The following is a 23,301-nucleotide window of genomic DNA, read 5'->3' on the forward strand; positions in this document are numbered from 1 at the left end:
GGGCAGCACCACGCTTCTTGCCGGGGATGCCCCAACCCGTGCTGGTGATGGCACGGGTGTGCAGGGCTGCCCTGGCTAGATCCCCCGCTCCCTGGTGCCGGCACGGAGCTGATGTGGGGCTTTTCTGTGTCCCAGGGTCGTCTGCCGGTGAAGTGGATGGCCCCAGAGGCTCTGTTCGACCGAATATACACTCACCAGAGCGACGTGTGAGTAGCAGCCGTGGGACGCGTGTCCCCTGCCCAGCTTCGCCAGCGGTGGGCTGCGGCGAGGGGAGACAGGCAGCCAGAACTGCCGGTGCAGGGGGGGAACCCTCGCTCGTCTGCTGGGTGCTCTGCTGTGAGCTGGGGGACGTGGCCCTTCTTGGCCACCCCATCCAGCAACGCTCTTGCTGCCTGCATCGCTGCCTGCATCTCGCAGCATCCTGCTGAGGTTGCGTCCCACCCTGCCGCAGCTCGCGTAGCAGCGCCCGCTGGTGAACACGATACGTGCCGTGGCAAAGTGCACCAGATGTGATTCGTCTTCCATTTAATGAAAATATAATTAGCGTCAGCAGACAAAATATTTTGAATCCAAATTATATTTGGCGCTGGGACTCGTTTGTCTTGCAGAGCGGATCAAAGCTCTTAGTGCTTGTCCCTCCCAGCAAACGAACTTCTAACTGTACCCAAAGCTTTGAAGTGGGGGCGTCAGCTCCACGGGAGCCGGGTGCCCCAGCGTCTGCCCTGTGTTTGCCCCGGGCAGGTGGTCCTTCGGCGTGCTGCTGTGGGAGATCTTCACGCTGGGCGGCTCGCCCTACCCCGGCGTGCCGGTCGAGGAGCTCTTCAAGCTGCTGAAGGAAGGTCACAGGATGGACAAGCCCAGCAACTGCACCAACGAGCTGTGAGTGCAGCGCTCGACCGGGAAAGAGGGGGATGCTGGCACCCCAATTCCCCCCGCTCAGCCGGGGACGGGCACCGTTTCCCCTCCCTGCACCCCCAGAGCCGGGGCTGCAGCGGCAGCGCGGGGTCGGGACCCCCCGGGTGCGACCGCCCGGCCCAGGGTGCAGGCAGGTGCAGGGTGGGGGGACAGGCAGATGTTCAGAGTTACTTTCCCAGCAGTTCCCAGCCCTGCAAAAACATCAGCTCAATCTGTTTGCAATAATCAACATCTCCCTTCGTTATTTCTCGGCAGGAGTGAATCCCAGGATGACCCCGGAGCAGGCGCTAGCTTAGCTCCCCGTACATCCTCCTCCCGAAACAGCCCCGTGTCCTTCCCAGCGCCCGGGAGGGCGGGTGGGGAGTTCCCTTCCATGCAGGGGATTAGCCCTGAATCCACGGAATAGCGTCTTTGCTGGCCGCGGGTCCCAGCCCTAGTGCCGGCGGCGGTCCCCGGGTGCTGCTCCGCTCCTGTGGGTGGGGGGTCGGGGAGCTCCGGCTCAGCCCTCGCCTCCCCTCCGCCCCCCCAGGTACATGATGATGCGGGATTGCTGGCACGCCGTCCCCTCCCAGAGACCCACCTTCAAGCAGCTGGTGGAAGACCTGGATAGGATCGTGGCCATGACCTCCAACCAGGTAGGAGAGGCAGCACCCACGAGCCCCCACCTGCACCCACCCTGCCTGGGGCTGGCACTCCCCGGGGGATGCCCGGTCCCCTCCTGAGCCCGTCCTCGGGGTTCATCCCTCCCAGGAGTACCTGGACCTCTCCATGCCGCTGGATCAGTATTCTCCCGGCTTCCCGGACACCCGCAGCTCCACCTGCTCCTCGGGAGAGGACTCTGTTTTTTCTCACGACCCTCTTCCGGACGAGCCGTGTCTTCCCAAGTTCCCCCCTCAGCACACCAACGGTGGACTGAAGCGACACTGAGGGTGGCACTGCCAGCAGGGACTGCCATGCCATGCCATGCCGTGCCGTGCCGTGCCGTGCCGTGCCGTGCCCGTGCCCACGGGCTGCCGGCAGACGCTGCTTGCGCAGCCCGGTCGTGCTGAGCTATTGCAGAAAGGGTTCAGAGACACAACCGTAGCATCTCACGTAACCAAAACCACCCACCTCTCATGCCAGCTTCTCCTGCCGCCTTAGTTGTGAGCTCTCTGCAGCCCAAAGGTTTTGTTCTGGTGTTTTTTTTGGTGTTTCCTTTTTTTTTTTAAAAAAAAACCCTCTTTTCCATGAAGTCTGTGCTTGAATATTTCCACTTGGTTAAGCTGAAATCCTGTCCTGTGGGCAGCACCCTGCCAGGGAGCCAGCCACCCTTCCCGGGACGGCACGTCCTGGCAGGACCTGGAGAGCCGGGCTTATCTACGACTCGGAGAACTCGCGAAGCCGAGACCAGCGCCGGTTTTCTGCAGCCGTGCGAGCTGGGGAGCGTCAGCGTGCCAGAAGCCTCGCCGGCGCGGGAATCCTGCCAGCACGGCGCTTGCTGCCCGAGATGCTCTGGGGCTGGCCCCGCAGCTCAGCAGTGCCAGCACCGATGGGCTTTGCTGACCAAACCCCTGGTACCTTGGAAGTGGGAGACGCAGCGTATACATTGCTCAGCACTGATAATAGAGGCAGCCAAATACACCAGTGCTAAAAACAAAAGTCCTGTGTACATAACTAAAAATATGTATAAATATGAATATATATTTACATGTCTTTTTAAAAGGGTTGTTACCAGAGATATACCAGTTTGGTAGTAAGGTACTAGTGGCTGGTAGATATCAGTTGCTATAAAAAAAAAAAAGTTCATATATTTTGCTACTTTTGCTGTTTTTATTTTTTTAAATTATGTTCTAAACCTATTTCAGTTTAGGTCCCTCGATAAGAATTGCTGCTGCTGCTTCAGTTTTATATGGGGTTGTATTAAACAATAATAATAATGTGTCGATGCCTTTTGGGAATACGTTGTCATTACGTGCCTGGCCTTTCCCTGGCCCCTGCGTCCCCCCGCACCCTCCCGGGATTCTGGCGGGGCTGGGACCGGGCATCGCCTGCCAAGTGCCCGCGGCACCATATTGGTGCGTGGGGTGCCAGGGCACAGGCGTGCCCTGTGTTTTTGGCGGTGCCGGCTAGGGGTCGGGATGGTGCCCTGGGGAGGGGGCTGCAGCCCCTGCCCCGGCGGTTGGGCTTCCCTTTGGGAAGGAGCTGGGGGACCTGGGGTCACGCAGGTCCCCATGCTGGTCCCCTGAAGCACCGGGACACCGGAGCTGCGCCGTGTGGCACCAACCCCTCCAGCCCGGCTCGGTGCCCGGTCCCAGCCCCGCTGTGCCCTGGCTGGGGGGGCTGCCCACCCTGCGCAGCCCCCGCTCCCCGGGCGATGCCCGCCAGTGCCTTACCGGCGCCCGGGGGAGCGTCCTCATCCGGGGCATCGTGCCACCCGGCTCTGCCCGTCCGTGCCCGCCGGTCTCCGTCCCGGAGGCGGTTGCGGTGCCCGGCTGCTCGAGCTCTGCTCTGCGGAGCTGGTGCCGGTTTGCTGTGCCCGGGAGGTCGGGGCATTTCCCCAGCCGGGGGCAGCCCTTCGTCGGGGAAGGGGCTATGTGTGCCCCCCCCTTCCCTCCCTGTCACTGGCATTGAGACTCCAGAGCCAGGACGCTATTACTTGAAAAGTTTATTTTGCCTTTGTATGGAGAAATATTATTTGTTGTAAACTCTTCTGTAATGAATCTGGAATTCTTGTAATTATTAAAGACTTTAACCGAGACTTTGCCAGCCATGACCCCATCCCTGGGCGGAGGGGGCGGGGGGGAGATGCTCTGGGCTGGCGGGCGATGGGGAAGGGGCTGTAAGAGGTCTGGGCACTAACGCTCATCCAAGCAACTGGTTTGGGAAAACAACATTTGGAGAGTAGCGAGGAAAGGCGGCTGGTTTTGTGGGAACTCTGTTTTCATGGCTCCAACATTTCCCATAAAAGCATTCTCCCATTCAACCACTCAAACCCAGTTGCCTCCTTTTTGCAACCAAAACAACGCGTGCGCAACTCTGACACTGTCAGAAAGTGTCGCCTGGTGGGTCCCCTTCCTGGGGGTGACACCCCCCCACCCCTGCCAAGGGACCGGGTCCCACTGACCTGCGGGTGAGGACCCTGCAGGAGGTGCCACCATCCCCATGGGCTCAGGGTGACGCAGCCCCATGCCCCCCTGGTGGGGCTGGGGCGGTGGGGGTCCGGCCAGGCTGCCCTCCCCTCCTGACATAACCGCTGCAGCTCTGGTTCAGTCCCTCCACTTTTCCAGTCTTTTTTTCTCTTCTCAGGAAGGAGCCAGTGCCAGCCCCAGCCTGTTTGCATTTAAATTTGACCTGCTGCCTCCAGAAACCGCTGGCCCTGGGAAAGGCATTTCATCACCCAAGAAGCCTGGGTCAGTTAAAGATGCTGCCGAGGACCCTCAGTCGGGGCATCACGGGGGCATCCTGCGCCCCACGGCCCCCCGAGCTGCTCGGGCATGAGGGGTCCAGGCAGGGGTGCTGGGTGGTGGCTAACACAGGGGGGCAAGAGGCTGCCAGCCCCTTTACAGAGCACTTAAATAGTTAAGATGAATGGCTGCAGCATCATCGGCCTCACTGGCCCTTTTAAAAGCATCTGCTTGTTGCTATTTTCCTGTGTAAATTAAATCGATCAGCTGTGCTCAGCCTCCTCCCCCCCCCCAGCCTAAATTAAGTAGAGCTTTTAATCAAGTGATTTATGTTGAATTCACAGTCCTGGATTAAACTCGCAGCCCAGGCAGCCGGGAGCGGGGGGAGCAGGGCTGGGGGTCTCCATAAATCACCGCTCTCCCTGGGACTGACTTGGCAAGGCGGTGGGGAGAGATGGAGCTCGTGTTTACATCATCAGAAACTGCTGCTATCACAATCTTCTGCTCATTTCCTGGGGTTACCAGGAGGGCAATTAAATATGATAATAAGCAGAGCAACTCCAGCAGCGCTGCTAATGCACACTGCAGGGCTGGGAAAGGGCTGGGCACGCAGAGCCGGGTGCCCTCTTTGCATCCCCTCGGGGACGCAGTGCCCTGGGCATGGACAGTCCGGTCCCTCTGGCAGAGCGCTGGGGATGCTGCGCTGCCCTTCGTGGGGTCGAAGCTCTGGAGGTCCGGAGGGACGGTGCTGCCTGGATGCTGGTCTCAGAGCAGGGAGATCTGGCTCCTCTCTGCCCTTCCCGGTATGGCATCCTCTTCACGTGGGCAACTCCAGGAGATAGAGATACCCCAAAGCTGGTGCCAGCACCCTTCACTCGCAGAGGGTGGCTGCCACACCGACCCCGTATGGAGCAGGACCCCGAGCTATCAGCCCCGAGGGTGGCAGCAAGCCCGGGACAAGGCTGCAGGAGCTCATCCTGCAACCCCTGTGCGGGACACCCTGGCAAGCCCCGCTCAGGGCTGCACGGGGACCTGCGGGACCAAAGCCGTCCCCATCGCCCAGCGCTGCTGGATCCGTGCCCGGGGGGTGCCTGTGGCCCCTCCAGCACTGCCCGGCACCAGGCCCTCCCCACTACAAGTGAAATTAGGAGGTAAGTGGGATGGGGTCCCTTGGGAAATGACCCCAAAGCAACGGGGCATCCGGAGTCACTGCCTGCGGGAGCCCCCCAGGAGGGTGGCTGGGGACACTGGGCATTGGTGGCTGCCGAGCGCTCAGCCCACGACGGCGTGTTTGGCTCTCACAGCATCCTTTGTCTCTTCCACTCCTCGCCTTCCTCTTTCTCTCCTTTTAAAGCCCTCCGGCTGTGCAGGACCGAGACAATCTCTTGGCTCGGGCCCAGGACCTGGCTGCTCTGCTCGGCGCAGAGCTGGGCTTTGTCCGCCTGCCAGCCATGGCAGGAAACCTTCGCAATTCCACCTTGACGTGGGGTCCCACGACCCGGCTCCTGGAGCACGGCTCAGCGGGTGCGTGGGGAGCGACCCCCCCACCCGGGGCCATCGCCGCCCCCGGCCGCCCCGTACGTCCCACCCAGCTGCAGGGTCAGCACCGCTGCAAGGCAGCAGGAGGGGGTCCAGCTCCAGCCCCACCCCCACCCCCGCCGGCCACCCACAGCTGAGCAAAGATGGAGCCAGATGTGCGCAGCTGTGGCGGAGGCAACCTGCGAGGGGGCATGCGGCTCCCCCCAAAATCCTCGCTGCGCCTCGGGGCTGCAGCAGCCGTGCAGCACCCTGATTCTGCGTGCTGCAGGCAGCGGGATGAGCCAGGCAGCCCCCCCCCGCAACCGCGCAGGCAAGCGTGGTGGGCAGAGGGGTGCCAGCATCCCTTGGCACCGCACGGTCCCACGCAGCCGCTCTCGCAGCATGGCCGATGGCGAGCGGAGCCGGGAGGAGGTCGTGGTGGCGAAGCTGGGGCAGCTTTCCAGCCGTAAATTGCTTCCTTGCGAGAAAATAACCTTGCCCCCCCCCCTCAAGAGGTGGGGGGCTGCCGAGCGGAGACTGCGGGAGCAGGGCCACGGCTGTGGTCCCCACCAGCCATCATCATCAGCCCAGGGCTCGGAGCAGTGCTCCCCAAAACCCCAGGGATGTCCATGAGTGGATGCCCCTTCTTGCAGCGTCATCCTTGGGGTGGATGCAGGGGCAGAGGAGGGCAGCTCTGCAAAGGGGCCGCTCGCACACGGGGTCTGTGCCCCGTGCCCTGGGGGGGTCGCCCAGCCCTGCGGTGGCTGTCGGTGTCCTGGCACGCATCCCGGCTCCGGCCGCACCGGCCGCTCGGGTCCTCCCGAGGCGGGAACTTGGCACGGCTCTCGGCGAGGCTCCCCTGCTGCACATCACCGCCCTGACAGCTCGCGCACCAGACCCTGTCAAACACCACCGATCGGCTTCATTTCCTCCAAACAAAACATCGGTTATGAACCGGGGCAGCTGCCCACAATTCCTGCTCCTGTGCGGCGGGCTCCGAAGGGATCCTGCACCCTCCGCACCCCTGCCTGCTGTCTCACTCCGCGGCTGGCCTCGTGGCACAGCTCTGGGATGGGATGCTCCCAAATCCTGAGCGCAGCTCGTGCCGGGCCGGTAGCGGGACCGCATCTCAGCTCCAGCTGCGGGGGGAAGCCCTGCAGCATGGGCAGGGGATGAGCATCCCCCCCCAGCATCCCCACGCCGCGGCCGGGGCTCCATCGGGTGCAGCCGGGGTGCGTGGGGGTGCGAGGACGGGCAAAGGAGGGACAGGACCATCCCTGGCAGACAAGCTGGGGACATTGCCGTCTGCGCCCCGTAACGCTCCGCTCAAGGTTTGGCTATCGAGCCCTTGTTCTCCGTTACTTGAAGCTGGTGTAAGCCTCCATCTCCTTTGTTACAAATTTATAACAGAGGCAGAAAGCCTGCTAGGAATGCAGTGCTCGAATACAGGAGGCTATAAATCTCAGCCTTTGTTGTGCTTGGGCCTCACTAAATCAGTGCTTTTCCCTCTGAATATTAATCTACTATAAAAGTGCTGACCAGTGCATCTTTCCCCAACAGCTTTCTGGGGAAGAGGCTGACGCAAGGACCAAGGCTGGCTGTGGCACGGGAGACGTTTCTTACCAGCATCCAGCAGAAATCCCCCCATCGCCCAGGCAAGCCGTTGCCCCCACACCGGCACAGTGTCCGCTGGCAGGATGGCGGCAGACATGGATGCCATAAAGCCCAGCTCCAAGCTGGGAGCAGCGATAGCGCAGGGATGCCCGGGGGAAGGATAAACCGGTGGAGGAGCCGGCTCTCCGAGTCGAGGGGAGGGCTGAGAGGTGTTTGGCACCAGCGTGGCTGGAAAAGCTCTCCCCACGCCAAAGCACACACGGCTTTGGATCTCTGCAACGTTTAATTTGCCCGATGTTGCAGAACAGAATCCAGTAATTTATGGGGCTCTGCTGGGTTCGTTTCCTCCGCTCGCTCGGGGGTCGTGTAGCAAAACCGCTGACTCTCCCCTTTTTGTGCCTGTGGGGTAAGGGGGTCCCAGGAAGGCATCTGGGGTCCCGGCACGCCAGGCAGAGCCAAGACTTGGGCACGTGCCGCCGGCTCCGCAGCACCCACAGGCGCCTGCCGAGGGGTATGGGGGACCAGAGCTCTGCTCTGCAGCTTTGCAGCACAAATCCACCCGGGAAGGACTTGCCTCTCCCAGCCCAGGGGCTGGCTGCCCATGGCTGGGGGAGGAGATCGAGCCCCATCACCCTGGAAAGCCCTGCAGCAGCCAGGGACCTGCAAGGGCTGGGGGGAAGCGGCGGGGCAGGGGGGATTTTTGGTCTGAAAATGGGTTTGTTCAGAGATGTGTAAGTGGCCCAAGACTGCTCTGGGTTCATCCCCCTCTGCCTGGCTCCAGTGCCCTGCTCCCCCCCCGGAGAAGGGTGGCTTTGTTCACAACTTGTGCTCACTTTCAGGCTAAACACCGAAGCTGGCGACCCTGCTGTGCAGCTGGGGGTCACGGCAGGAAAACCGAGGAAGAGCAAGCCCCAGCTTCCAGATCTTTCTAAATTAAAACCACAGGAGGAAAACAGACACGAAGCGACTCCTCGCACACACGCCAGCGTGGCGTGGTCGCAGCAGAGCGCAGCCAGGAGGACGGGGCCGCGGGGAGCACCTTAGCTCGCCCTTAGCTCGCCCGCGGCTGGGCGGCCGAAGCGCAGCGCCCAAGCGATGCCGCAGGCTCCCCGCCAGCTCCTCTTCGCTCTCCATCTGCAAAACCTCTCAGCAGAAGAATGCGTTGCTCCCTCCACGGCAGGCGCAGGCTGGCTCTGCCTTCGTCCCGCCCCAGGACACCTCGCCAGCCTCCTCCTCTCCCTCTGCCTCGAGCAGGGGCTGCCGGGCAGGAGCATCCCGAGGGAGCCGCTGGCAGCCGGCACGGGGTCGGCGCTCAGAGGGAGCAGGTAGGCAATGGGGACGGCTTGCTGCGAGCTTGCCGCGAGCTTGCTGGGGGCTGAGCTGAGCACCGGGGCTGGGTTGCCACCGTGGCCCTAGGTGCCAACTACTGCTTCCCATGTTAATTACTATTAATGACCATAAAACCAGCAGAGAACAGGCTTTCTCATGCTTCTGCACCTCGGCCGGGTAACTCGCAGCTCCTGACACCCTGGTGAAGCTGCCAAGGCTGCGGAGCTGAGCAGCTCGCCTGGATCTTGGGTTACCTGGAGGAAATATGCTGTGTTTAAGCCCCTTGTTTTAGGATGGCAGCAGCGGGTGAGTTTCAGACGGCTGCAGGGCTGGGGATACGCCTGACCCCGGCAGACGGACCCATCCCCAGCCAGAAGGCATCTCTCATGCAGCGCATGATTCTCAAGGCCTGCCGGACCTCTTGGACAAAGCTGCTGCTCCTCTCTGGGCTGGTTGAGCCCAGCTGGCAAAGCAGCCACCGAAGGAGCTATTACCTGATCATTTCACCTCAAACTTCCCTAGGTGATTGCTAAATACTGCCAGGAAGAGTTTCAGTCGCATTCAGAAGTTGGAGCAGTCGCAGGCCTGGAACACCAGGCAGGAGAAGATGACTGCCCTCATTACCTGTATTACGTGGTGTAAGATGTTCTCCTACGATGTATTTAAGGACTATCAGAGTGGCAGTCCTTCAAGGCAACATTACCTGTTTGCAGGCAATTAAGGGTATTATCTCAGTAATTTTCTGCCTACCTCTTGCACCAAGACCGGAAAAGTCCCCAACAATTTGAAATTCAATTCAAATTCTCCAAGCACCCTGAAAACTTTCCAGGCTGCCAGAATAACATGGTGCTTGTCACCTGGCCAGTCTTGCCGTTGCACCGTGCAGCGCAGAGCCCAGCGCTGGGAGGGGATCCCACCCCGAGATGGGGAGGCAGAGCAGTTCGGGGGTGATGTGGGCTCCCCAGGTGCCAGCTGGGCTCTCTCTAGGGCTGGCATCCTCTTCCCACGAGCCTGGCAGAGCCGAAGCAGCCCTGGGAGGGGGTGTACATATCTTTGCCCCTCCGTGGCCAAAGGGCTCGCTGGCGGAGCTTGTTCTTCCCCAGCTGAGTCCTGACTCCCATCTGTACCAGGGCAGGAGCAAGCAGCCTCCCTGAGTGCTGGGAGCTGGGGCAGAGAGGTCTGCAGCGGTCAGGAGGGGGGACAAAAAGCCTTCGTGTGGCCACGGGTGGATCTCCTGGTATGCCAGTCCACTGGCTGCGTGGGGCAGATCACCGCAGGGCAGGCTGGGGGTTGAACCGTGCAGCATCCCCAGGAAGGAGCATCCCAGAGGGACGAGGCCTGCGGAGCGCTTCCGAGATGTCCGCAGGGGCAGATCTGCAGCAGCCCGTCCCCAGGGACTGGGACATCAGCCCAGGGCAGCCCCAGCACCCCCCCACCCCGTGCTCCGAGTATGCGTGGGCAGGATGGAGCCATTTCTCCCTCTCTTGGGGACAGGATTGCCCTCATTTGCTGGGTGACCTGACCCATGAGCTGTCGGTGATTTGCACATTGTCACAGCCCCCCGCGGCCCCCCGGGACCACCGTGCTCTGAGCAGGATCCCTGGCAGGGGGGGGTGTCTCCTCCGGCTCCCAGGCTGGGTGCACCCCAGGGTGCCGAGCCCCCCCGCACCGCTCCCCCGCTGTCTGCAAAGCAGGAATGGTTCCAAAAGCAAAGCCCTGCTCCCATCCTCACCCCCAGGACCCCCTGGCTCTGCCAGAAGCCCCTGGGGAGGCAGAGCCACCCCCAGGGAGCCCTGTGCTGGGGTGGGGGGCAGGTGGATCCATTTAAACCCTGAGCAGGAGAAGGGCTCCTGTCCTATAGCCTGCAGCCCCCAGAGCATCCCGGACACCAGCGGTAAGTGCTCCCCAGGTTTGGGGCTGTATGCTCTTGTTATTATATTGCTGTTCTCCAGGGAATGGATTTTTTTGTGTGTGTAACTGAGGCTGTGAAATGGGCTGAGAGGGGTTTCCTCCCCGCAGCTGCTCGCTCCTGCCTCTGCCCAAGTAGCTCAGCTGCTGGCAGCAGGGGTTTCTCTGGAAATGTTGCTGGTGAACGGCTGCTGTTAACTCTCGTTGCTGGCTGTTGAGAAACGCAGTGCGCAGCCCTCGCCTCTCCAGAGGTCTGTGGGCATGTGCTTTTACTCAAAACTCTTGTTCCCAGAGTCAGGTGTTCAGACACCCCAGATAATTCTGCTTTAGTGACTCACCTCCCTGTAGGCAGGTTAGAGAACAGGAGAGTGTTGGTTCTACAGCTCCAGAAGCAAGGACAGAAAATCCCCTCCTCCTCTGTGCTCCTGTCTCTAACAGCCCTTCCCAGGGGTGGCATGGCTTACCCTGCCCGGGCATACGGCTGCACGCAGCCTTGAGGGCTGCTGCAACGAAGCAGCACATATTCCTCCCTGCAATCTGTGACCAGGTAGGCTCGGGCATCCTCAGGTTTGCAACAGAGCGTTTGTACCGGTTCAAAATCAGCTTTTCCAAGCCTGTCCCTGTTGGATTGTTTACACCGAGAAACTGATGGCCTGATCCTGCTCAGGTATTAGAGCTTCTGGCATACTGGTCCGTGTCGGACGCAGCATTGAGGCAGAGGAAAAATGAGCCCGTTGGTGCTGTGCAGAAGGTACCTGCTGGTCTCACTGCACCAGGCAGGTTTGCTTCCATGGGCTGCAAGGAGAGTAGTGGTTAGGTGCGGAGGAAACGTGTCTGTGCTGGTGATGTTTGCACAGGGGCTCACTTTTGGGGGGCCTGGGGCCGGGCACGGCTCTGGCACTGGCTCCCAGGCAGGCTGCAGGAACAGCAACCGGGCAGTGATGCCCACGCGTGCGTGGGAGCCTTGGGGAGCCCATCTCCAACCCGCCCGCGCCCCACCGATTGCAGGCAGCATCTCCCCCCTGCCTGCCCTGCCTGCAGGCAGCACTGCAAAGCGTGGGGCCGGCTCTGCAGCGCGCACGTCCGAGTGGGTTTGTTTTGCCTCCGTTGGCTGGAACGGGGTCTGGAAGCAGGGCCGGGGTCTGAGCTTTGAAGCTCAGCTGCTGCTGCTGCAGGCGTGGAGAAAACAGAAACCTTTGAAGTCTGGTTGGTGCTGAAAACACTTCATTACCCTGCGCTAGTGAATGGCTGATTCTGGGAATTTGAAATTCCTCAGCGGTGATGGGTGCCTTCAGAGGGGCTCTGTCGAGAGGGCATTTCTGGGTAACGCTCCCTCCTGTGGCTCTTAATTGCCCCTGGAAATACAAACAAATTCTCAACCAAACTTCGCCTTCCCGAACACAGACGTTGGCTTGTTACTGGAGGGTTGCGTGCAAGGACCAGACTCTCCATGTGCTGCTCTGTTGTTACAGGGCCGCAGCCAGCTCTTTAAAATGAGAAAGGGCTCGCAACGCGCCCTCGTACATGTGGCTTTTATGTGTTGCTTGGGGAGCTGGAGCTTGAACCCAACAGGGCTGTTGGCCGGGCGTGAGCCGGAGGAGAGAGCTGCACACAGGGCTGTTCGCCTTCCACGCTGGCTCAGGTAGCCCCAGATACTGGGGACCAGCAAGAGCAAGCGAGATCCCAGTGCAGTTCCCAGTCTGACTTGTCTTCGCAAGATCTCGGTGTTTTTAATACTGGTTGCTGACTGTCACTTATACCCGCGGGCAGGATCCTGCCTTAAATCCGAGGGGCTTCACCGACGAGCGGGCAGGACGGGCAAAGTTTTTGCATCTGTTTTTAAAGGGCTTTGCAGCCTTGGGCCTGGTCCTGAGGAGCCTCAGATCTCCGGCCGTGGGTCAACAGCCCTGCCCGCTGCCCCCCCAGGGATGTACCAGGCTGGAGGTGGGCGAGCAGGGTGCTGGGGTGGGCGAGCAAGGAGCTGGGGGAGGCGAGCAGGGTGCTGTGTTCCCAGACAAGGCGTGTTCGCTCCGAGCAGCCCATTTTTGGGTTTTTTTCGGTGCAAGAACTGGACGGTGCTGCTATCTGCCGGTGGGAAGTGGCACTGGGCAGGCTGGCAGCCCGCGGCCGTGGCTCGGTGGGGGCCCGGCCCGCCCCACGCGTGTTCGGGACAGGGGTTAAGGGTGGGCGTCCAGGTGCCGGCAGCCGTGCTGGGTGGGCTGCGGGCAGAGCCCGGAGGAGCCCGGCATAGCCCGGCCTCTGCTACAATACCGTCCGTGGTTTCCAGCTTAGGGAAAGCAGCGGCGGAGGTTTATTTGCGTGATTTGTGGGGAGGTTAATTAACTTCACGTCGTGCTAGAAGAACACGTCCCTCGGTAATGTAAACTGCTGGCAAAGAACGGGGGTTTGGGGTGGTGTGGCAGAGCTGGAAAAATCATCCATGGCCATGGAATTGTTGTATGTGTCTGCTAGCATGGGACAGGGATCATCCCTCAGATTGCATTAGCATTAGCCAATCTATCCATCCATCCTACAGAGTCGGCTCTGGAGCCACGGTTGGATAGCTGATACCATTTGCAAACAGATCGGAGCAGGTCTCCGGCGCTGGCTCAGTGGCAGTGACCCTTTGGCTAATGGTACCTGCTTTCCTACTTCTCTCGAAGCTACACATGCAGCTCCATGAGAGCACACGCAACTTTGGCTCCTGAATTGACACGTCAGCTTCAGTAAGCGGCTCGAAGATAAGAAGTTCCTAAATGCATGTCTTGGCTGGAGTTGTCTCAGTCCCCACAGCAACAGGTTATTCAAGCTTTTTTCACTGCCATTTCTTTTCTTTTGCACTTCAGGAAATCCCATCCACGGTTATACCGAGCTTCCTTACCTCATCAAAAATACTAACTTTCCTCCTGTCTGTGACACTCTTGCTTTGATACAGTTTAGTGAACTAGGCTGGCTCTGCAAGCCCAGTTTGTGTGCTTTAAAACAGGGAGACTTTTCCCTCGCATAGCTCTTCCTACTCACCTTGAACTCGGGAATTCCCTCTCACTATTTACATGCTTTAGCCATAATACAGAAATTACTTGCATTCTTTTACTCTGGCACACTAATCTCAGTGCTCAACACCAGTGAAATCTTGCACTGAACATTTGTACTCAGCTCTTTAGGGGGTGAAATGCTTTTCTAGACGAAGCGGGCTCTGCAGATGTTTGGTCCCAGTTCTGTTCAAATACAGCAACTGTCAGTGTTATCAAGGAGACAAGGCTTCTGTTAAATAGACAAGTAGCCAGAGGCTGTTCTAGCCCCATCAGCAAAGTAATGGCTGCCAGCAACATCTCATCTGTGCTACGCAGAGGCAAGAGCAACACTTGAGCAACAGGGTTATTTTATTGAAATAACATTTGTTCTCATTTACTAACCACCAGTTAAATACAAATATTCAGCATTGCATACTGGCTGTACTAACAAGGCAGGGGTGCAGGTACAGAACTAAGAACACAGTACGATGGTAGCTGTCTTCTGCAAGCTGTTTCTGCATTGCTAGTAAGAGCCTGAAGTCACATGTTTAAAGTGCTGATAACACCTGACCTTGAGATGACTGGCTTTTTTTGAGTTGGATTGTTCTAAAGGCTGTCTGACCCCTAGAAAAGACATTTCATTCTACTTAGCACCAAGTCTAACTTAAATTTTACAGTAAGTATAAATATACATATTTAAAACCCATAATGTGAGTAATTTCTGAACATTTACATAGGACAAAGTAAAAAATTAACAAATGCTAAAACCAGCTTTTCAGTATCCTCCTATAGAGTCTACCAAAAAAACAGTCAACACTGGAGTGTGTGGAGAATCATTTTGTGAAGTATAGCAAGTCTGAGAGCACTTGCTGATGTGCAGTTCTGAGCCTGGTGAGGTTCAGCCAAGTCTGACATCGGACTTGGGCAATGTGTCTGGGTCCCCAGGTTGCCACCTCACAGGACCCAGTGAGATCCTAAAAATGCAAGTCTCTGCCTTCTGTAACAGTGTCTGGCCCCTGACGCAGCTCTTACTGATGAATGCAAACACTCACACAGTGGAAGCTGTCCTCTTCGCTGCTCTGCTTTTGTCCAGCAAGTTCTCAAGTCTTTCTGGCCAGTTAAGTTCAACCACACCACTGAGGAGAGCGATGGTCCTCCTTTTGCTGTGGTTATTCTCCTTGGTACAAACGCGACCGTGAAATACAACAGCTACACGGGTCATTCTGTGTGCTAGTTATTGGTTAAACCACGCTAACTAGGATCAAGAGCTTGAGCTTGTAAAGCTGCGGCAACAGGACAAGCTGCAAGCCCTGGATGTGTGGGTATATTCCTGCAGAGGATTTCAAACTGTAGAACAGGCTTTACCGGACTTCCAGCCGAGCTCATTCTGCACCCAGGCTTTTATGACAATGAAAAGCTGCCTTTCCTAAGGCTTAAGAGCACAAACACCTCTTCAGTAACAGCACAGACAGTAGCATCATTATTAACATATTTACAACATAAGTTAAAATGTTGGGGGCAGGGGATCTGGTACCAAAGAGAAGCCGGTGCCATCCAGATAGCCTTAGCATGGCCTAGTTGCTAATAAGCTTGGAATAGACAGAGCGGCCCCTGAGGGCTACTGACACCTTTTTATGTAAAGCAGCCTCCTGGAAAGTCACTCTTTCTTTTTAAGGAGGTGCAGAGACAAAAGCTCTTCTCTCCCACTGTTTATGACAGTCCTTGCTGGTTTCAGGCTAGACTCCATTGGCGCCAGCCTTGCTGCTCTGAGATGCTTCCATTTTAGTCTAGGTGTAAGAGAAAGTTACAGATTTTAGGCAGTACCAATACAAATGCTTCTTGAAATTCAAAACTCTTTTTGAAGAAGGTATCTTCCCATTTACTATGGGAAGCTGCTCTAGAGAATAACAGCTGACTAAGAACAAAGTTCTTCAGGGTAAAGAAGCATTCTCCTGTTGATAAAAGTCAGCCTGGACTCCCAAACTTGCCTTAAGTGGGCGTCCTAGATGTATACATAAGCAGGTAAATTGAAATCAAATATTCACAAAGGAAAATAGGCAAAAGAAAGGCAAGTCACTGTAGAAATACTTTTACAGATACAAAATAGCACTTAACGCTGTGGTGGTTCTGACGGAAGGCTGGTCTAGCCTAGTGGTCCAAAGCAGATTATCACGGAAGAGTACAAGGAAAGGACATACTGGTAATTCCCCACAGTGGTCTGCTACCTTCCCTGATTTGACTGCAGTCTCTCAGTCACACATGGTATTTTTGTATTTAACAGCCCTCAATGTAGTTCTCATCCAAAATCTCTCCAGTCGCTCCTTGAACTTCACATTCACACCATCTTGTAGCACAAATTTTCACAGTCTGTCTCCAAGCTGTGTGAAGAACTATCTCCTTTGGAAAGTCTAAGAATTTTGAAAAGCTTACCTCTCGTGGGGGAGGCTTAACTGACACTTCTGAGACTGGCAATTTCTCTGTTGGCTGAGATACAAATTCTTCATTCTTTAAGGAAAAAGCAGCTTTAAGTCACAGAACCCTCTCAGAAAACAAAGCTCTAGCTAGATCCCCTTCAGTCACTTCTCCTTTCTGAATGAGGCTGTTCCCTGCAATGCATGTTTATGAAAGCTGTATGTTGGCATTGCCATCATTTCCCCTACGCAATTGAACGGAGCTATTTGGAAATACTTCTAGCAGTAGACACAATATTCTCCTTTAACTTCTGTTGCTGCTTTTATCAGCTTGGACTAATCTAAGCAATTCACTTCAGCCTTATGCTGACAACCATATGCTCTAGCTTTCTTACTCTAGACATTTTGGCTTTTTTTGTCCTGGACAACTCAGCCCAAGTTCACTAGGACTGCTGAAAACAAGTCACCTTTAACTGGCTTTCTCTGAGCTAAATGTACCTGGATTGAAGTCTCTGTATTTATGTGAATAAAGCAACTTAGAAGCTTGTGAGTGCTCCTCTGTGGGAGGCCCGTAACATGGTATTGAATAACCAGCTGTTTCCAGCAAGAGGACAAGATGTGCCACAGCAGATCTCTGGACCCTTTCATTGTCTCTTAAGCCAGAGTATGCAGCTGTGAAGCTCTCAGGCAAAAACATGTACACAATGCAAGAATATACATTGCTTATGTGCTCTGTGCAATGGCGTCAAACATTGGGTTTTGTCTAGCTTTGGAAAGGTTTGTTCACGCGCTCTTCCCAAAGATTACAGCACACTCATTTTCCCACTTGCAGACTGCTATTTTCTAACCTTTCTTCCCTGTACAATGGGGGCGGGATCCACTAGCGTCTCTTGACCTTTGAGAACGGATGTCATGATTTCGGCAGTTTCACCTATCTACAGAAGAACATATAGTTCAGCACATTTATAACTCAAGTCCACTTGGAGGATCAAAGAACAAGATTCATATCACAGGGCTTCATTTCTATAACATGTTAATGGTTAAACTATTAACCTGAAAGATTTATTCAAACAACTCACCTTATTTTGTGGAACTGGAACAGATTGTGGCTTTATATCTATTAAGTACAAGGCACGGGAAAGCAGGAGCAGAGAAGGTGGAACATTCTCTTTTAAATGCAGATCCAGCCACTGTTAAACGAAAACAGAAGGAAAAGTTATTTCATATTGGCTCTACGTCAGTACTTTTTTATATAGCACTCTTTGTCCTCAAAGATCTCAAAGCTATCTTGAGTTTGGCTAATACAGTTTTAAGTTACCACAATGAGAAGAAATAGTTTTGAAGAGTTAAGCACACCGTACGAAATACACACTAGAGAGGAAGTTTCCAGCTACTAGTGAGTTACCAACATCACTGCTGACAAAGAACCAACAGTGAAAGCTAAGTACTTTGAATTGCCTACAGCTTATGTGAGATACAGCATCTACAGCAGTATCTGTAATCTGTTTGAATGCTTACAAAAGACTAGAGTTGGCCCTGCTACAAGTCTTGGCTACTTTAGAAGCTTAAAATATATTCTACCCCCCCCACACTTCATCTTGATTCTAGCTGGCCCCGATGCTATTTCTTGGTTTTCTCTTTAGTCTAAGATATAATCTGGATACTTCATATCTTAATGCTCAGCCATGCAGGTGAGGATCCATCTAGAAACACTTGCATCAACTCTTAGTGAAATTGTGCCTGCTCTATCTGAACACTTGCACGCCACTCTGTCCTAGGAGAACCTTGTCAAACAAGACCAGACCAAAGCATACTTGCCTGTCTGAGCTGTTCCTTTAGTTGCTCCTCCGAGAGACCCAATGACCGCATTCCTCTGGCTCTGCATGCGCTCTGCAGTTCAGATACACTTAGGCCACTGACTCCTTCCTTGGCAATCATCTGAAATGAAAAGGAATGTTCCTATCTAGGCACAGAGTAAGCCAAAACCCTGACGTACTTGATGAGCTTCAGCCCAAAGAAATGTCTGTCTAGGTAAATGTGCGTAAAGTCATACCAATACAAAGATGAGACAGAACTGACTTTGTAGACAATTTCTTCTGTCCTTAAAAGCTGACAGTCTTCAGCTACAGAGGATGAAAAACTTTGATCCTGATTATTTTGTTTCCCCCCCTGCCCCAAGTACTGAGAATTTCACTTTTACATGTGATCCTACAGGTTTGAAGAATTCACTCAAAGGCAGGTGACACTGAGAACTGTCAAGACTGCAGGCTTTAAAGCTGAACCTGTGGTTAGTTGCACATGCCTTTCAGTACTGGTCACCTCTTAACTAGCAGGAAGTCTTCTGGTCTTTCTTCTGTGTCGTAATAGGATTCTTAACACCATTTCAAATTACATTTCCTACACAATCATAAAATTAGGCTGGAAGGGACTTGTGGATGTCCCCAGTCCAACCTCCTGTCCAAAAGAGGGTTGACTTAAAAGTTTCTTTACATTGCTCAGCCCTTTCCGTTTATGCTTTGAGCCTCTCTAGGGATGGGGATTTCACAACCTCTAGACAACCTGTTCCTCTGTTTACCCCCTCACTGATTTTAATTTTTTTTCTTATCAAGTTGGAATTTCCCTTGCTGCAACTTATGACCGCTACCTGTTGTCCTTTCACTATGCACCTGTAAGTCTGGTTCCATTTTCTAAATAACCCCATTAGGCAGCTGAAAACAGCAAGCAGATTCTCCCTTGGCCTCCTCCAGGCTAAATAAAACCAGCCACTTTATAAACTGATATACAGTCATACTGAATTCAGTTGGTTAAAATCTGGTGTTTCCATACAATATTTATTCCAAAATTGGAACCTCCCTTTTTCACAAGTTCGTATGACTCCAGAATATAAATATAAGGGTGTTCTAAAGTGACAATATCTGCAGTGCCACGCTCGTTAGGGTTCAGCAGCAAGGGTGCAGGAGGATGAACTCTGATTCTGTTTTTTTCTGGAATCTCTCATGAGGAGAATCCAACTCCCATCAATATTAACTTTGCATCTGAGGAGGGAGTGTGGGCTGTGACACATGCCTTACGTACAGCAGGCAGTGATTCAGAGGGCAGAACTTGAGATTGCGAAAAGCGTGCATTCCACCACAGAAGTTACATCTGTGCTATTTTAAACTTACTTCATCATCTGCCTTGATAGTTCTGAGTCTCAGCAGCAGCTGAAAGCGGAGCAGATTGTTGGTGCCAATGGGCTGCAGCTCAAGCAATTTGCAAAGAGCTACCAACTGTGGCCGTTCCAAGTGTTCCAGGGTCAGCTCATCCTCAAAGAGCTTGGAGAAGCGTACGATCTCCTGGGTACTGGGCTGATGGCCGGTGTGACGAATCTAAACAAAGCACAGGCATCAGGGCAAAAGCCAAACCTGAAGAGAATCACAGTTTGTGAATCCTCTTCCTCCTAAGAAGAAGCCCTTCCTGTTTCTCAGGCTGGTATTTGTATCTCTGGATGGAAACAGAATGATACAGTTAAAAGGCCAAAGTGAAACAGTGCTCTTAAGTGGCCACTTAAAGGATTTCACAGGGTAAAACTTTCACTGTTGTTCTAGGATGAAATTGCTGGTCTGACAGATGGGGTGAAAAGCTAGTGTCAGTAGGGTATTAGCTGCAAGAATGTATCCAGTTAAAAGTAACACCTGACAGCTCTGTGCTGTCAAAACTCTCTGCAATCTTTATATAAATCCCACATTCTCTGCCCAAAATGACAGCACTAAATTGGTGTAACTACTGTTGCTGTCATCCCCAGTGCAGCCCATTTTACCTGGTGCACGTAAGAAGAGAATTGTTTTCCTTGTCCTGTGTCTGCTTTGTTCCTTTTGGCCATCTCTGCAACGGTCTCCTGCAGGAACTTTGCTAATTCCAGCTTTGCATTTAATTTCTTTTTCTGCTTTTCTTCCTTCATTTAGGAAATAAAACAATTAGAAATTCCACTTGAAAATCAGAAGGGAGGGGATTCTGGGAAAGAGATGAAGTAAGACTTCAGTACTGAAAGCAAACAGGCTTTGGTTAGTGTAGAAAATGAAATTGCTGCGCACTTTCCTACCAATCACTGTTTACAACACAGTCTTCGAATTCTGCTGTCCTGTATAGGAATAAGCTAGGAATGTCTGACCTAGACGTGTGTGTGAGGCTGATACTCATTTACAGCAGCAGGCAGGAAACAACAGCTCTTTATGCAGCTGTACACATGTTCTACTGAGCTGGAGTGCAGTCTACATCTTCAGAAAGGACACAAACCTTTTTTGACTCTGTCTCAAACGTCGAGGGCAGCATTTCAGGGAAGAGTTTCAAGAACACAGGTAACAGAAATTCCATGAAGGGGACAATGACAAACACCAGGAAGGGCACCAGCCGGAAGAGATCTGCGCAAGTTCTCAGCAACTGTACAGAAAAGAGCACAGCAGATATTACTATTCAACCAGACACACAAAAAAAAATGTGTTCCAAAGAAGTGTGGAAACAGAGCGGTTAAAATTCTTCCATTACAGCAAGCCTCTTAAAGCATCTTTTTAGCAAGGTGTTTGTATGTCTGGCACTTACCCTTCGTCTCTCCCTCCTAGTGAGGATCTGACCATGTAACAGCCTCCACACCATCCTGGCAGCCACCTTGGTGTCAATCCAAAGCAAGTGGAATCCATTGTAATAATGTTTCAGTTCATCCACAATTTTTTGGCGTAAAGACTTTTTGCCCACGGGACTCTCTATGACTTGTTTTGTTGGAGTTTTAGCAGGCTGTGTACCCTGGTTTACAGTACTTCGGTGGGGTGGAGGTTCATCTCGGAGCTGCTGACGTAAGCAGGCGGACGTGTGAAACGTTCGCACAACTTCAGCTGGCGAGTGAGGTAGACAGGTGCCCAACCGTGTGGAGTGCGGCAGTGGCTGGTTTTCAGAGTCTCTTATGCAAGTCTGGTTTAAATGAGAATCCACTAGTTGGACAAAAGCAACTGCTGGAGCATATGGAGAATTGGAGTGCGCAAGAAGATGGGAGCCTCTGAAACTGGAGAGGTATGTAAGCAAGTGAGAGCGCATTGTGGCTAAGGTACCCAGGCATTACGCACAAATTAATGTTCTCAGTGCCACATTAATCTTGCGAAATTGATCTTGTGGCTGCCTCAGTATCTGAGATTCTGATCCCTCAGCAATGGATAAAATATTGAGAATTTGTCCCATGCTAACAACTTGTCTCTTGGGGGAGAATAACTCAAGACTTCAGACTGGCCCTAGGAAGCCCTTCTATCAATTGCGTTGGCTGAAAGTTGCCAGCTGCGAACAAAGAAAAACCAAAGCCCCTTCTCTTCTCGCCAACCGTTTAGAACAGGGTTCTGTGCATTGCCTGCGTCAACTGGAAAAGACAGGCTGCGCACCGGAGAGAGGCAAGCGGTTAGATAGCTTGATCTCTTTTTATAAAAAAAGCTAAGACCTCGCAGACTGCTGTGCATTCTGACAGCTGCTGAAGTCCCTTAGTGTTAGCTAAATCAAGCCTTGTGCCTCTCATGTTTAGCCAGGGAATCTTTTGTAGAAGTAAGCGCTCTAGTTCAAAGCGCGGGTACTGCGCTGAACGTGTACACCAGCAAACGTGGGAACGGCACCGTAAATAAACCGCTGAAGAAAAGCATTATCAGGCCCGGCAGCCCCCTTCCCCCCCGCGAGGTGCTGCGGCACGGAGCGCCCGTCAGACTCAACCCACCGCTTACCTCAACCGGGCCCTTGCCAGGAGCATGGTACAGCGGTAGAAGGGCCGGGGTGCCACGGAGTCATCGGCTCCGGCCGGACGGGGACAGCGGAGGGACCCTCATCTCCAGCGGCGAGCGGCCGGGGGGTCTCGGGGAGCGGGAGGCGAGGCGGCCGTGCGGGGGGGGACGGGCCGGGCCCTGGGGGGGCCCGCCAGGCCTCTGGCGCATCACCTTCTCGCCGGTGTCGGTGCCGCTGCCGTGGGTGCGAGGGGAGACGTGAGCGGGCGCGGCGGGCCGGGTCGCCCCGGGCTGGCCGGGGGACAGGGCCCGCCGGCTGCTGAGGCCGCGCCGGGGCCGGCACCGGGGGGTTCCCCGCAGGTTCCCCCGGCAGGGCCGGGTCTCGGTCCCTCCCCGCACCCCCGGCTGGGCTGTCCCAGCCACGCTACTCCTCCCCAGCGCCGGTCCCGGCCCGTTCACCGCCCGCCCCGCTCACCGCCGGCCTCGGTCCTCCCGGGCTGTCCCATCGTGCCCCTGCCCGCGGCGGTCTAGCCCGCCGAGCGGCGCTCTATGGTTCTCTCTCCGTCGCTCCATCGCGGAGCGTCACAGCCCCTGCGGCGGGAACCAATCAGAAAGCAGGACTGCGAGCCTGCCGGAGGCCACCCAATGGGAGCAGGGAGGGGCGGGGCTTGACCCGAGGTGCCCTCAGGAAGGGCGGCTCATTGGCCGAGAGGGCGGCGGCGGCGACGTGCGAGAGGGCGGGCCTTGGCGGGTGATGTCACGGGCCGGTGCGTGACGCCATCGCGAGGCGGTGGGGCTGCTCGTGACGTAAGGGAGGGTGAGGAGGGGTCGCCGTCGGCATCGGCCTGGGGAGATTAGCCCCGTGACAGCGACCGGGGCGGCCTCTGGGCCTGAGGCCTGAGGCGAGGCCTCCTCCCGGCCTGGAGCAGGGAGCGGGCGCAGGCCGTGGGGTCGCAGGGGCCGGGGGGACCCCCGTCTATATGTCCACCCCCCCGCCTCCCGCTCTTTATCTCGCTTCTCATCAGTTTTGCTGCAGGCTGTCCCAGCACTCACCCAGGATCAGCAGCAGTCCTGCCCAAACGGTGAGGCCGGAGGAGCGGCACTGGTGACGTATCGTCACCCGCGCCCTTTTCATTGTTATTTATGTAGCACCTGGAGAGCAGGAGAGAACCGGGGAGCCATGCGTGGAGACGGGCTCCTGGCCAGAAGGGAATCTCTGGTTCTGCTCTGTGCGCCTGCTGCCTGTGAAGGCTTGGCTGGAGTCCTGGCGAAAGGTAGGAGGGCTTGTTAAGCAGTTAACTCGCACGCTGACGTCATTTCATCAGTGGCCACATCGGATGTTTCCTGGTGCATTTATAGGGTTTTCAAAAGGGAAAACGCCGCCGGCAGTTAGTTCGGCAGCCCATGCTAGCTAGCCCACACTATCCAGCAAAATGTTGATGGTGTCCCTTCATTTTTCTGTATGGAGCAAAACTTTGCT

At 55.1% G+C, this 23,301-nt stretch overlaps 3 protein-coding genes across 11 annotated transcripts in view; 2 read left to right on the forward strand and 1 right to left on the reverse strand.

The window, feature by feature from the left end:
* Positions 1-3,652, forward strand: part of FGFR1 (fibroblast growth factor receptor 1) — a 31,801-nt gene extending 28,149 nt beyond the window's left edge. For all 6 annotated transcript variants that reach the window (XM_075043447.1, XM_075043451.1, XM_075043446.1 and 3 more), the window contains 4 exons: positions 136-206; positions 742-879; positions 1,445-1,550; positions 1,666-3,652. In XM_075043447.1, the coding sequence (XP_074899548.1) occupies positions 136-206; positions 742-879; positions 1,445-1,550; positions 1,666-1,842 (492 nt within the window). In that variant the 3' untranslated portion in view covers positions 1,843-3,652. The remainder of the gene's footprint in view (positions 1-135; positions 207-741; positions 880-1,444; positions 1,551-1,665) is intronic.
* A 10,386-nt stretch (positions 3,653-14,038) lies between these two features.
* Positions 14,039-22,976, reverse strand: LETM2 (leucine zipper and EF-hand containing transmembrane protein 2). 4 transcript variants are annotated; one of them, XM_075043463.1, is made up of 12 exons: positions 22,875-22,976; positions 22,297-22,412; positions 21,825-22,056; positions 20,671-21,036; positions 20,368-20,511; positions 19,892-20,026; positions 19,257-19,460; positions 17,911-18,030; positions 17,172-17,282; positions 16,941-17,027; positions 16,112-16,186; positions 14,039-15,468 (listed from the first exon to the last, which is right to left on the reverse strand). In XM_075043463.1, exons 4-12 carry the CDS (start codon positions 20,722-20,724, stop codon positions 15,418-15,420), a joined length of 981 nt encoding a protein of 326 aa, XP_074899564.1. In that variant the 5' UTR covers positions 20,725-21,036; positions 21,825-22,056; positions 22,297-22,412; positions 22,875-22,976; the 3' UTR covers positions 14,039-15,417. The 4 variants fall into 4 exon arrangements, with proteins under 4 accessions (XP_074899564.1, XP_074899560.1, XP_074899562.1 ...); XM_075043459.1 differs by having other exon boundaries at positions 20,671-21,127; XM_075043461.1 differs by lacking the exon at positions 16,941-17,027 and having other exon boundaries at positions 20,671-21,127.
* NSD3 (nuclear receptor binding SET domain protein 3) overlaps positions 22,546-23,301 on the forward strand; it is a 51,713-nt gene continuing 50,957 nt past the window's right edge. The window contains exons 1-2 of the mRNA XM_075043453.1: positions 22,546-22,588; positions 22,971-23,095. The gene's annotated coding sequence lies outside the window, so the exon portion shown is untranslated. The remainder of the gene's footprint in view (positions 22,589-22,970; positions 23,096-23,301) is intronic.

This window comes from Buteo buteo, chromosome 12, assembly GCF_964188355.1.
Source record: "Buteo buteo chromosome 12, bButBut1.hap1.1, whole genome shotgun sequence".
Taxonomy (NCBI): Eukaryota; Metazoa; Chordata; class Aves; order Accipitriformes; family Accipitridae; genus Buteo; species Buteo buteo.